The sequence below is a fragment of the Brachionichthys hirsutus genome, chromosome 15 (assembly GCF_040956055.1).
Source record: "Brachionichthys hirsutus isolate HB-005 chromosome 15, CSIRO-AGI_Bhir_v1, whole genome shotgun sequence".
Lineage (NCBI taxonomy): Eukaryota > Metazoa > Chordata > Actinopteri > Lophiiformes > Brachionichthyidae > Brachionichthys > Brachionichthys hirsutus.
The window spans coordinates 11,344,772-11,357,178 of NC_090911.1; the positions used below are offsets into that span (position 1 = coordinate 11,344,772).

Sequence of the window (12,407 nt, forward strand, 5' to 3'; positions counted from 1 at the left end):
CCCCCCCCCCCCTCTCTTTTTCCTTTCTTCTGTTTTAGCTTATTCGTTCGTGCATCTTTTTTATTTTTTGCTTTTTTACAGCATGGAAACCTCGTGTGTGTGTTCTTGTGCTTTTTTGGTTTTGCCGTACCTCATTGTCTGCTTGTGCATGACCCCAGAGACATTTCACGCAATTTAGCCGTTCCATAGTCCCACGGCCGCGTCCCCCCCCCCCATTTAAGTGGTGGAGGCAGGGGTGATGGCGAGGTGGCCTCATTGTCTCGGTTGGTTGGCTTCAGGAGCTCCTTTCGTGGAGCAAACACACTCGTCTGTATATTTGTCTGCTCGCAGAGCGGGATCCGAATGATAAAGCGGCCCCCCCCGGCTCAGGGCCCCCCCCCACCACCACCGCCCCCACCCTTGATTGGCAGACATAAGAATATCTAATCAGAGGACCGAATAGCCTTTTACCCGCTCAATTATAGCGAGACATAAAAGATTCATTTTAGATCCATTTTCTGATAATGAAATGAGAGGATGTTCCTCGCCGTCCGCGGGCGCACGCCGCCCCGTGAGTAGAGCTCCCTCCCCGCCCGCCCGGCCACCGCCGCCCTAGATGGAGGTTTCATGCCTGTGCGGTTGTATCACTGGATTCTCTCTCTCTCTCTCTCTCTCTCTCTCTCTCTCTCTCTCTTCCGCTGGTTTTACTTGCAGAACATCAACCACTTCGATCTCTTCGGCGACATGTCCACCCCGCCCTCGGTGAGTCCCGACCGCACAAACGCACGAGCTTTTCTGTAAATGAAAAAAGAGAATACGATTCTGTGGAAGGGTCGGCTCGGGATCTGAGTTATATCTCGCAGTCCTGCAGATTCCAAATGAACAGGTGACCTTTAGATGACTTTGATAGAGATCACGTGTGTGTGTGTGTGTGTGTGTGTGTGCGCGTGCACGCGCTTTGCCTCCCAGATGCCCCCATCGCCTGCCAACACCCTGGACCCCAGCAGGAGCAGCCGCCAGCAGCAGAATCCTGCGGAGATGTACGCCCCCTTCAGCCCCACCTCCGTGCCGTCAGGTAGCCGCCCCGCCCGAAACCCCCCCGACGTAAAAAAGACTCATTTATAGTTCGATGTGCGGTTTGGGGCAGGAAGTGGACGTATTTGGCGTGCGCCGGAACCCGCGGCGATTCTGTGACGTGATGCTTCTCTAGGCGCAATGCTGGGGGGGGGGGGGGGGGGGCTTTGCATGTTATCACCGGCACCTCAGCCGGATGTGATCGCGTTGGGGGGGGGGGTGAACTCTTGTGTTGCGTCCTTCCACGCACACGCGGCTTGTGGTCGCTGTTTGGCGGCTGACGTCTCGGATGAAGCCTTGAACGCTCCAGGCCTTGTCCTTTAAACGTTTACCCCCCCCCTTCCTCCTATTCCCCCTCTTCATCTTTCGCCTCCAGGTTACATGACCATGGGTCCGGTGCAGGCGGCCCAGTGGGCGCAGCAGCCGTTCCCCCCCCAGGCCCAGACCCTGGCCTTCCCGGTTCAGGGCCCCCTCCAGGTGACTCAGGTCCTCCCCGGCGGTCAGCCTGTCATCTGGAGCCAGGCCAACATTTACCCCGCCACTCAGCAGCAGTGGGCGGCCATGGCGGCCTATATGCCCACCCAAACCATGGGCGTGGGGGGGCACGCCATACCAGCTGCCATGCTCCAAGGCCTGGTACCCATTACCACCATGTGCCCCCAAGCCTGCGACCTATCGGCCCCGTCTTCTGCCATCACCAGCCCCCAGCACACGGCCGACCCCACCCTGTTGCGGAGGCAGCCGAGCCTGGGGAAGGAGGCCCCCGGCTTGGACTCGGACGCAGGCGAGGGCCCCTCGGCGTCAGGAGCCGGCGTGGGAGCCGGCGTCGTGTCAGCGGCGGCGAGCAGGTGCGGGACCCCGGGCCCCGTGGGCGTCCCGGACACGCTGAGCTGCAGTCAGCTGCTCCAACCTTCAGGTTCCGTCGCCCAGGAGGAGGAAGGGAGCTGCAGTGACCTCGACCTCTCCAGGATGACCTTGAGCCCCGGCGCATCCACGTCGCCGTCGACCGAATCCCGTAAGGACCCGAAAGGACCCGAACAGGTGCTTAGAATGAGAAGCCAGCGACATTCAGAAAGTGAATCTCCTCTTCACAGCGTCCACTCCGGCCCCCCAGCAGAGTTCCTCCTCGGACTGCCCCCCATCGCAGACCGGTGACCCCCCAGCAGATGGCTCCCCCGTGGATCCGGACGGCAGCGCCGAGGAAGAGGTAAAGCCGCGTCCTCCCGGGTTCCTGCGTTTGATTTATCCCCAAACTGGAAAGAACTCGAATGAAACGCTGGAAGGTCGGAGATGATCTGAAGGTCGGGATTCGATCTTACAGAAAGACGAGATCTTTTCTCCCTCTCGTCCTCTCACACTTCCAGGGCTCTGTCTCTGCTGTCCCCGGTGGAGCTCCTGGTCCACTGCAGGATCCGACATGTCCACAGGAGGACACATAGAGACCGGCAGACACTGAGTGGGTACATCGCCCGGTTCCCTCCTTTCTCCTTCGCCTTGTGTCGCATTTTCTCTGTTGCTTTTTTTATGTCCAAGTCCAACGACCCCCCCCCCCCCCCTCCTCTCATTTTCCCTATAACCCAGTTGAGTTAGCTCATTAGCTAGTTCATTAGCTTTACATCTGTCAGTGTTCCTCTGCAGATAAGTGCTTTGCTGCCAGTTGGAGAGCAGCCTTGGTTTTAGTTCACTGTTCCCCCCCAAAAAGGAAAGGGAAGGCACGCTGTTGCCGCCCGGTGGTCAGAGGCGGGACTGCATGGCCGCAGCTTCCCGACTGTATCTTTGTCTTTCAGGGGATAGAAGCTCTGAAGTCCCAAGATATAAAGTCACGAGGGGGGGGGGCGTCTCTCACAGCTGGATTACGCAGACTCGTTCTGTTTTTTTTTTTAACCATGAAAGGATATTTTGGCCGTTCTGTCCAAGGTTCTGGATTTCCTCCAGAGGCCGTGGAGAACCTTGTACGCCTCAGCATGACATCAAATAACCTTTCAACCAGGAAGTGACCTTTCATCTTTGACCGGAGGCGACACTCCAATAACGGATTAGCGGATTTATATTTATGAGGATATGCGAAGGGCCATGGTGACAATGCTGATGCAACTTATTAGTTGTTGTTGTTTTTTTTGGAGGGGGGGGGGGGGCTGCGAGGAGGAGCATCGTCTACTGCTACTGTATGGGATCGACCCATCAACCGCCACCAGCAAAGACTTCACACAGCAGACGGATTTTCCGAAAAATGTTCTCATAGCGTTGCTCCACCGATTTATTCATTTGCATGAGCGGACGGAAAGACGTCGATCCAAGCAGACTCGGCCATGAGCGGAACCGTCGCCTGCAGCTTCCCTCTCCAATCAGTTCTCTTTTCTTTTCTTTTTTATTTCCAAGTTGTAAATTCGGCGTTGATGGACTCCGAGGCATCAATGTGGAAATCGAAAATGTTGCCAAACATCTATTTTGTAAATAAGAATCTTCCCGCTCCTAACACACACACACAGACACACACACACAGACACACACACACACACACACACACACACACACACACACCTGAGCATCTGTGCCAAAAAGACAGCGCTCCGTCTCAAGCAACGCCCTGCCAGCAGCTCCACACGTCAACATCAGGATGTTTGTTTCACTTTTTTTTTCTCTCTTCTTTTTTTAACGTCTTTTGATTGGATGGTGAGATCTGAACTGTGAGTCCGTGTCACGTGGCGTCTTTCGAAACAGAGACAGATGAGAGACATTAACGAGCCGACAAATCGTTATGGTTACACAACTTTTTGGTTTCTTGATCTGACACGGCTTAATAATCCCATTTTATGCCTTATCAGGTTTATCTTTCGTTGTCCGGTCATTGTTTTCGTCGGGTCGTCCGTGTCCAGTAAATAGTCGTAACAAAGCACTATCGTAGGACTCCAAAAAAAATAAAATATAATGCCAACCATATGCTATTAACTCCTAGAACTACGGTAACGAACGGTAACTGTACCCCTGCTCGTGGAAGAAAGATGAGAAATAGCCCAAAAATATTTTGTACGTTTTATTTATGGAATTAAGAATTGTCTTGGGAAAAGATGAATAATAAAAAAAGGGACTTTTGTACATCTTTGACTTTCCCATACACTCTACTGTTCAGTCACAAATAAAATATCACGATTCCCGCTCCTGTTGTTTTCTCTTCTTCTCTATTTAGGCTCGTTCCATCTTCACGTCGACGACCTAGAAACACCAACACGGAATCTTTGATCATAAATGTATCACAACGGAAGAAAAATAGGTCATAAAATCATTAAAGGGGGAATCAGAAGTTGAAGATCTGCTCCACATGTTTTGGCGCTTCAAAGAGTTATTTTAACAAGTGCTTTCATTTTAAGCATTACAAGACAAAAACAACAAAAAACTAAAATCACTTTGACTTCTAGCAACGCTTTTCTGCTTTTCTACTTCACAGCCGTGTCTCTCGCAGGACAACCCCCCCCCCCCATCCTGAACATTCTGAAATAGGACTAGTGTTGACAAAGTTTAAAGGTCGTTGTCGCACAAACACACGATTTCGCCACACAAAGTCGGTCACCCCAACACACGGGGACATGCTTCCTTCTGCAGCGATGCGGATGAGGATGTTTGGTTTGGGTTGCTGTTTGCTCCATGTTTTCTTCAGCCTGGCGCCGCTAAGGTAGGATCCCCCCACCCCCACCTTCCAATCAGTTTCCTCTGATTAATCAAAGGTTACAATGTTATTTCAATCTCCGATTATCATTCCTTAGTCAGCCCACCGAGCTAAACATCTTGCAAGAAGAAACAAAAAAGGCCGTAGAGATGAGCATTGGTGTCAGTGTCCATCGGCTGTGTCCACGTTGTCCACAGTAAAGCGGACATGGCGACGGGGAACGCTGAAGAGGCCCCCGGCCGAGCGGGTCGGGCGGTGGGTGACCCTGCGGTCGCTCATCCGGTGGACTGTGTCCTATCTGAATGGAGCGCTTGGTCACGGTGTGACACCTGTCAGAAAAAACGTGTAAGTCTGACAGTCGATTTGTCCCCCCCCCCCCCAAAAAACTGAGAACTACCGTTAAAGCATTGTTTATCGTAAATGCAATTAGCTTTGACCGATAAATGTCTACCGGCAGGTAGGTCTGCAGCATTTTGACATTTTGCCCCTTGTGGAAGGCGTTTCTGGAAATCTCATTGATGCACAGAGTGCTGCTTCATCCACTTTACAGGGGGGGGGGGGGACAAAGTGAAAGCGGCCCTCTAATGGGATTACGACTGTCGTAGCTCCCCTGGGCGGTGTCGGAGCTCCCCCACCACACTTAACAGGCGGCGGCGAGCCTTCCTCGCTGTTTTGTTTCTTTGACCGTTTACGTGTTCATCGTCTCATCTGTCCAGTATCGCTACGCTAAGCTGGAGCAGCCGTCTCAGTTCGGAGGGCAGCCGTGCAATTTTCACGGCAGGGAAGTGGAGGCCTGCGAAGTGCCCGCCCGCTACACCTGTGACAACATTCCTGTGTGTGAGGGCTTCCTCTGCACGCAGACAGGTAGCATGGTCTTATATCAAGCCACACAAAAGGAGTCTTGTGTTCCGCATCCGCACAGCCGCGACGCTGGACGTTTAAAAACTCAAGTCACGAGAAGAAGAATATTAATATGCTAAGCTAGGCTAATCGCCGCGCTTGCAGCATCCATCCTTTCATCTGCCACCCGACGTCCTTTCCCTTCAGGGCGATGCATCCACAGAACTCTTCGGTGCAACGGCGAGGACGACTGCGGGGACATGTCGGATGAAGCCGGCTGCGGGAAGGTGTCCAAACCCTGCAGGCAGGATGTTGAGGAGTACTGGGGAATTGAAAACCTCGCCAAAGGGTGAGTGGCGTTTGGCCCCAGGCCGCTGCCCGAATCTGCAGGTATTTCGGAGGGCTTCTATGTAAACACGTTTAAATGCTGCTGCTCCTCCAGGATCAACATCTTGGACAGTAACCTGGAGGGGGTGGTGCTCGATAACAGATACTACGGTGGCAGCTGCTTGCCACACTACATCCAGGATGTTGGATTCAGGAAACCACACAACTTGCAGCAGTACACTCTCGAGGTGAACATGGCCGACAGTCACGCTTTCATTCTCCGGGTTAATGGGTTGTTTTTCAGCTGAAAATGTTTCTCCCGCGTGTTTTACAGACAAAAGGCTCGTACGATTTCACCCTGCTAGCCCTCGACTCGTACTCTGACTACATGGACCACACCATGCGGGAGCGCACCAGTAAAACCACGGTTTCTTTCGGCTTTAAAATTCCAGGCATCGCCGAGTTTGGCTTCAATTACCGGGATGCCAAATATACAAAATCGGTGAAGAAGATTCGTCGTGCCTCCGGAAAGGTGAGGTCTTGCCTCGAGCTGAGTCCATGAAATTAGTCCAGACCCAACCACAATAATGATTGTCTCCTCAGTCCAGCAGTTTCATGGTGGCCAAAGCGGAGCTGGAATTCGCCCAGTACATGTTGAAGCAAGACGATTTGATGCTTCACCCCGAGTTCCTGCAGCGCCTCCGCTCATTGCCACAGTCCTACGTCTATGGGGAATACGGACAGATCTACAGAGACTACGGCACTCATTACATCACCGAGGCGGCCCTCGGCGGGACGTACGAGCACACCACCATCCTGAACAAGGCGAGCCTTGAAAAATCAGGTGATATCTCACACAAACTGGAGTTGTAGAAGTCCTCCAATTTAGTTTGGCTCCAATTCTCCACTCTTTTTGTTGTTCCAGATTATTCTTTGGAAGACTACAAGCGCTGCACCCAGGCAGGCCTTAGACTCGGTGCCAACATATACGGTGTATATGTGACAGGCGGATTTCAGGGCGGAGCCTGTAGAGGCCTGCTCAAAGAGATGGGAGGTAAGCTACCGTGTTCATTCCTGCAGAATCTCCTGTTTCGAGTAAACTGCGTGCGGAACTCCAAAGTCATTCTGTTTCTATCCCAGACAGCACGAGCCATGAAAGTGTGGTACAAGACTTCTTCGCTGTTGTAAACGGTGGAAGTAGTCAATCCATTACCGCTCTGGTGTCTGAGCGGCTTCCCACGCCGCAGCTGATGGAGCTATGGGGCGAAGGTGTGCGATTCAACCCAGACTTCATTCGCAAAACAGTGAGTCTTCTTTGCTGTTAAATTTGGGAGGCTTTCCTGTTCTAAATGCAATCGTGGCGTTTGTTCCATATCAGACACGCCCGTTACACGAGCTGGTGAACTCAAGAGACTTCTCCCATCACGCCACCCTCAAGAGGAACCTGAAGAGGGCCCTGTCGGAGTACCTGGCAGAGGCCAGCGCATGTCGATGTGCTCCCTGCCACAACAATGGACTGGCAGTTATGAGAGGTACCTCAGGGGTGACTGTTTGGACTCATTTGTTTGCTGGTGATTGACTTCTCATATCCTCCCTCAACAGGCACCAGGTGTGACTGTGTGTGTCCTGTTGGCTACACTGGATTGGGCTGTGAGATCACTAGTAGGCAAAGCGGTGAGTGCTCAAGAGTCAAACCCCAAACGGGATCACATGCTATTTGACTTCTCTCTAGATTTTGAAAATAACACGTGGCTTTTTCTGGCAGATATAGCCATCGATGGCAGCTGGAGCTGCTGGGGGGCATGGTCATCCTGTAGCGGGGGGGCGAAGTCGAGGAGCCGACAGTGTAGCAACCCGGCGCCCGGCAATGGAGGACTGGCATGCAGAGGACTGCAGCAAGAGTCCACCGATTGCTTTTAACTGTCGAGTGTGATTTTTGAAATCAAGATGTAATAAAAAAAATCTATGCCGTGTGTTTGTCTTTTCACAGTCTGTATTTCCTTGTAGGGTTTAGCTCGACGAGCCCGAGGCACCGACCTGAAATCAGCTTATATTATATAAATGGGACCATGGAAAGGAATTTCAGAAAAGCAGCACAGAACAAACACAAAATCGTAAATTCTCCCTTTTTTAATGCGAATAGCCTATTTAATTTTTTTTTTTAATTTAAATGTAATTTTGTTGGTTTGCTAAATAAAGATTGAATTCATTCATTCATGAATGGACAGTTTCATTGTGCTTCAAATTCAGACATAAATACAGACAGACAGTAGGCTGTGCACAGCGTCGTTTTATTTCCACCCTTAAATTCAGTAAGTCTCATACATGTCATGGTCTCCGGTGCGTTTTGCTTCTCTGATCATGTTTTTCCATGTCTTGCAGTGTGGGCGTGGCCACGGGGAGAGTCGGCTGAACACCTGGAGACACACCTGCCATTGATTGGCCACTTGAATATTCCTATTGCCAACTTATTTTTCATTTGATTTTTTTTCCCCAAGCCTCTTTTCTTAGTATAGAGAAGTTTACATTTTCTGATTCTGTTATTCCTCTAACAGTGCTGAGTCTGAGAGGAGGAGCCAAGACAGTTGGCCCCGCCCCCATCAGGTGCAGGATTATTGCAAATTCTTGTCCGAGTCTTCCTCCCTGATGCGCAGGATGACCAGACCCCCCAACAGGACCATGACCCGTCTGTCTTTGTATCTGCAGAGTGAGATTTTTTTTTAATTAGTGTTTTAAGATCATTCCCTCATTTCATATGTGATGCTATTGCTAGTTAGCTTAGCGCTAAAGACTAGAAGCAAGATATGGCCTGGCCCAAATCAAAGGATTTCATCAGGTTTGTTTTATTAATGAATGGGGCAAACACATTAAAAAAAAAACCAGTTAATTAATTTTAGAGACACTAGTGTATTTGATGTCCCCCTCTGTGACATCACAGGGGTGAGATTTCTGCCAGACGTGTTTCAGTAGGTAATTACAGAACTAAGGAAGCTACGCAGGATTCACTTGATGGCTTATTTGGGGTCTTGGGATTGATAATGACCCCAAAACGCCACCATAGTGTAGAAACATGGGAATAAAATGTCTCCTTTAAGTCTCACCTCTTCTGAGCGTCTCCTCGCAGGCCTCTCCCTGGTATCCTGACTTGCAGATGCATTTGCAGGAGGTGCCCATGAGGAGCGCCATCCCGTCGTTCCTGCACGGGGCGCAGCGACAGGAGTCGAACTGCTGTCGGTACTCGTCCCAGGCCCTCTGCAGGTTGGGCAGCCGCGCGCCTGCGTGGTCGGCCGCTGTGCTGAGGCGCACCAGCTCGTAAATCGGCATCGTCTGGGTTGAACGGGTGGAAGGACAGAGCGGAGAGGAAAGGTTATTTCAAAAGAAGATGAGACCACCCCTGCTCAAGTCCAAAGGATTTCAGTCGTGAATTGTCTCCTGCAGGACCGTTACCTCATACTCGATGAGTCTCGGGTTGTATTTGAGGGTCGCTCCCCATCTTTTGTACGTGTCAGGGTTCCTGATCGCCAACAGGCCGCTGCTGCTGTCGACAATCCCGCCTTTCACTTGAGTAATGACGTCCTCGACCACAGCTGAGCTGGCGTCTGAGCCTACATGTCACACAAAAAAAAATCGGGATTATAATGTGGGCTGCGAACACAATACTTCTGAGAGACAGACAGAGGCTCCTCCCACTGATATAAGCGTGATGAGGCTCACCTTGGCTGAAGCTTCCTTCCTTGTTGCACGGATTCACGCCCACTTTGAGATTTGCGCTCGCCCCGTCACCGACTGGATAGTTTAAACCAAGAGAGGCTCCGAAGCATCGACCCGCTTGTTGGGCCTCGAGCCCTGCGAGGGTCGGACAGAGGTCAGACAAAGGTCAGCCTGTGTCACATTTTCTGTCGGTTAGCACTGAAGCAAAACTAGAAAGTCCTCACTTGACTCCGTCAACGACGTTTTGTTGACCACCACCACGTACTCGAGGGTTCCGCCCATGGATCCCTCCGTGACGTAGTGGGTGCCGTACGTCCCGAGGAAGCGGGAGTACGTCCCGAAGTCGTACCGCTCGGGCAGCTCCATGAGCGACGCGTGGAAGTCTTCGTGGAGCATCGGTTTGTCGCTTCTCATTTTGAAGTGGGCCGTTTGGACTTTGGACCATAGCCTGACGAAGCCCAGGTCCTGACAGCAGAGGGCAGGTTTTTCATTTACAAAACGTATTTATGGTCGTCTTTTCTTTCACGCTTGTCGGCAAAAGGGGAGAAAAGGCAAAGAAGTCCATCTCGTAGTGTAACATGAACCTGGACACTCACCGAGCTGTAATCGGATTACATCATACCTGGCTTTCATGTCTCGTCACATTCCGGAGAAACTCCGATTCCTGACTTCCACTCAGTCCCACTTCCACATAATAGATCCCGACGGAGACGCCGGCGTTTGAAGACCTCATGTTCTTCCTGGCCTTCAGGAGGCTCACCGCGTCTTCGTAGTATTCCTGAAAGCCCTCCGACGTAGCTTCGGCCTGCAGCGGGTTCAATTTCACATCTCTCTCTGTACAAAATACGCAAATATATATATATATATACACACAAAGAAATGAACCGCAGCATTTTCCTTGCCACAAAGCGGTAGGTGTGATAGTTGTAAGGCTTCCTGTAGTTCTTCACGTCGCGATTGTAGTCCAGGCTCTCGCAGAAGGAGTCGTAGATCAATTTCCTCCATTCGCCGTTGTAGACGTATTCACACTGTCCTCCGAAGTAGGCCGAGTCAAGCACAGGGTCCACGAACTCTCCCGTCAAGACGCTGAAGCTGAAGCAGGACGGGATTAAACTCTGTCATCAGACTGGGATTATGTGTCGCATAGCAAGAAAGAAATACGATCAATTGTGATGAGAGTGATTCTCATTGGTAGTCAATGGCCTTTAAAACCCCCTGTCAGGTAATAACATGATAATAACACAACAACGGCCGAGCAGCGTTCACCCTTGGGTGCCGCGCTCAGCCCCGGGGATCGGCAGCAGGGTGGAACACTCGTCGTCTCTCCGGTTGATGCTCTCGCAGTCGTCTTCATCGGAAGAATCGCCACAGTCGGGTTCCCCATTGCAGCGAAGGGATTGGCTGATGCAGCGCCCTGAGATCGCACGAAAGAGAGAAAGAGAGAGAGAGAGAGAGAGAGTCATTCACCCAGATCAGCAGTCGCCCGGATCCGCTCAGAGACATCGACGTGGAGGAGACGTGCCAGTTTCTTTGCAGGTGAAGCTCTCGCCGCAGAGATCGGGCACCAGACATTGGCCCGTCGCCCTCGGGCACGCCAGCCTGTCCCAGAGCGTCTCGGTGCATTCCGTGCCGCCGAACTGCGAGGGCTTCTCCAAGTAGCGGAAACGTAGCTGAAGCACATGATGAACACTCGCTCAGCGTTTCCATTCCTCAAGCAGAGTTTAGATATTTGCAACAACAAAAATACTCATGCATTGAATTTAGTCCACAATGGCACAGCTTAAAACAAACTTGCTCCCTATATAGTTCTGTATTGTATCCATAGAAACTATTTTGCATCTAGATAGCCTTAAAAAGCAAAGGAACATTGAAAAATTGACGCTATTGAAGGATTGCTGAGTTGAACAACCATTTTCCCCTTTGAACCTGTTGAGCCTTACTGTTTGATGAGAAATAAAAAAAGCAACCAGTGTCAAGAAAGCTTCTACTTAGTGAAAGTTGTAATCAGAGTTTCCCTTCTAGGACTCATTTGTGTTTTACATTGACGTCGCGACCATTACCTTTTTATCTGTGCAGGAGTTACACGGAGTCCAAGTTGACCAGCTTCCCAGCTGACAGTCGATGGGCACTGGTCTGTTTACGGCTCTGGTCCGCCTTGTCCCGCTAATAAGCCAAAAACACTCATTAACACCTTGTTTTTGTTTTTATGCTCATGTTGCATGGGATGAATAAAGTCATTGCTGTCATGATCAAGATATTGTAAGGTAGTAAAGTGCAGGAATACTGTACCTGCTGTCAGTAGCTGGCCACGGCCTCCTCGATGCATTGGCAATTGAGTTAAAATCTATTACCAGATAAAGTGTGTATAAAGTCAGTGGTAAATTAATAAATCTACGCATTCTGAAAAGGTTCGGCTAAATCCAAAATCACGAAACTGCTGTTGATCCGGTGTGGAGTTCTGGAAACGCACTCCTCACAGTGAATGATTGATCAAGGGTAAACAATGCTCTTGCAACAGCTGGGGGTTTATTTATTTTATTTTTATGATCTATGGCCCCCATTTCCCGTCTTCAGCCGGGTAAATACCGGAGGAACATTTTGTTGACACAGAAAAAACACTTTCTTTCTTGCACCATTTATATCAAGAGGCACATATTGTTATTATAATAATAAAAATAATAATAAATAATAATAAGTATTATTATTATTAAAAATAACAATTAGATAGATAGACGAATCAGCGATATAATAACTTTGCCTACTTCCTGGATAGTGAAATATTTATCGCGTGCCTGTCGGTGATTTGTCAATC

General features: G+C 50.4%; 3 protein-coding genes across 3 annotated transcripts; 2 read left to right on the top strand and 1 right to left on the bottom strand.

Annotated features, from left to right (window-relative positions):
* The first annotated feature begins 606 nt into the window (after positions 1-606).
* LOC137904760 (disabled homolog 1-like) lies at positions 607-2,492 on the top strand. The gene is made up of 5 exons (XM_068748964.1): positions 607-741; positions 949-1,054; positions 1,430-2,068; positions 2,148-2,260; positions 2,418-2,492. The coding sequence occupies exons 1-5, from the start codon at positions 607-609 to the stop codon at positions 2,490-2,492; spliced, it is 1,068 nt and encodes a 355-aa protein (XP_068605065.1).
* A 2,432-nt stretch (positions 2,493-4,924) lies between these two features.
* Positions 4,925-7,804, top strand: c8b (complement component 8, beta polypeptide). Its single transcript, XM_068748758.1, has 11 exons — positions 4,925-5,062; positions 5,434-5,581; positions 5,765-5,906; positions 6,000-6,132; positions 6,219-6,416; positions 6,488-6,728; positions 6,810-6,938; positions 7,025-7,188; positions 7,263-7,416; positions 7,487-7,558; positions 7,650-7,804. Exons 1-11 carry the CDS (start codon positions 4,925-4,927, stop codon positions 7,802-7,804), a joined length of 1,674 nt encoding a protein of 557 aa, XP_068604859.1.
* A 628-nt stretch (positions 7,805-8,432) lies between these two features.
* Positions 8,433-11,994, bottom strand: c8a (complement component 8, alpha polypeptide). The gene is made up of 11 exons (XM_068749126.1): positions 11,885-11,994; positions 11,656-11,758; positions 11,118-11,265; positions 10,862-11,009; positions 10,498-10,687; positions 10,218-10,400; positions 9,820-10,060; positions 9,599-9,730; positions 9,332-9,489; positions 8,986-9,211; positions 8,433-8,584 (listed from the first exon to the last, which is right to left on the bottom strand). Exons 1-11 carry the CDS (start codon positions 11,992-11,994, stop codon positions 8,433-8,435), a joined length of 1,791 nt encoding a protein of 596 aa, XP_068605227.1.
* Between the last annotated feature and the right edge of the window lie 413 nt (positions 11,995-12,407).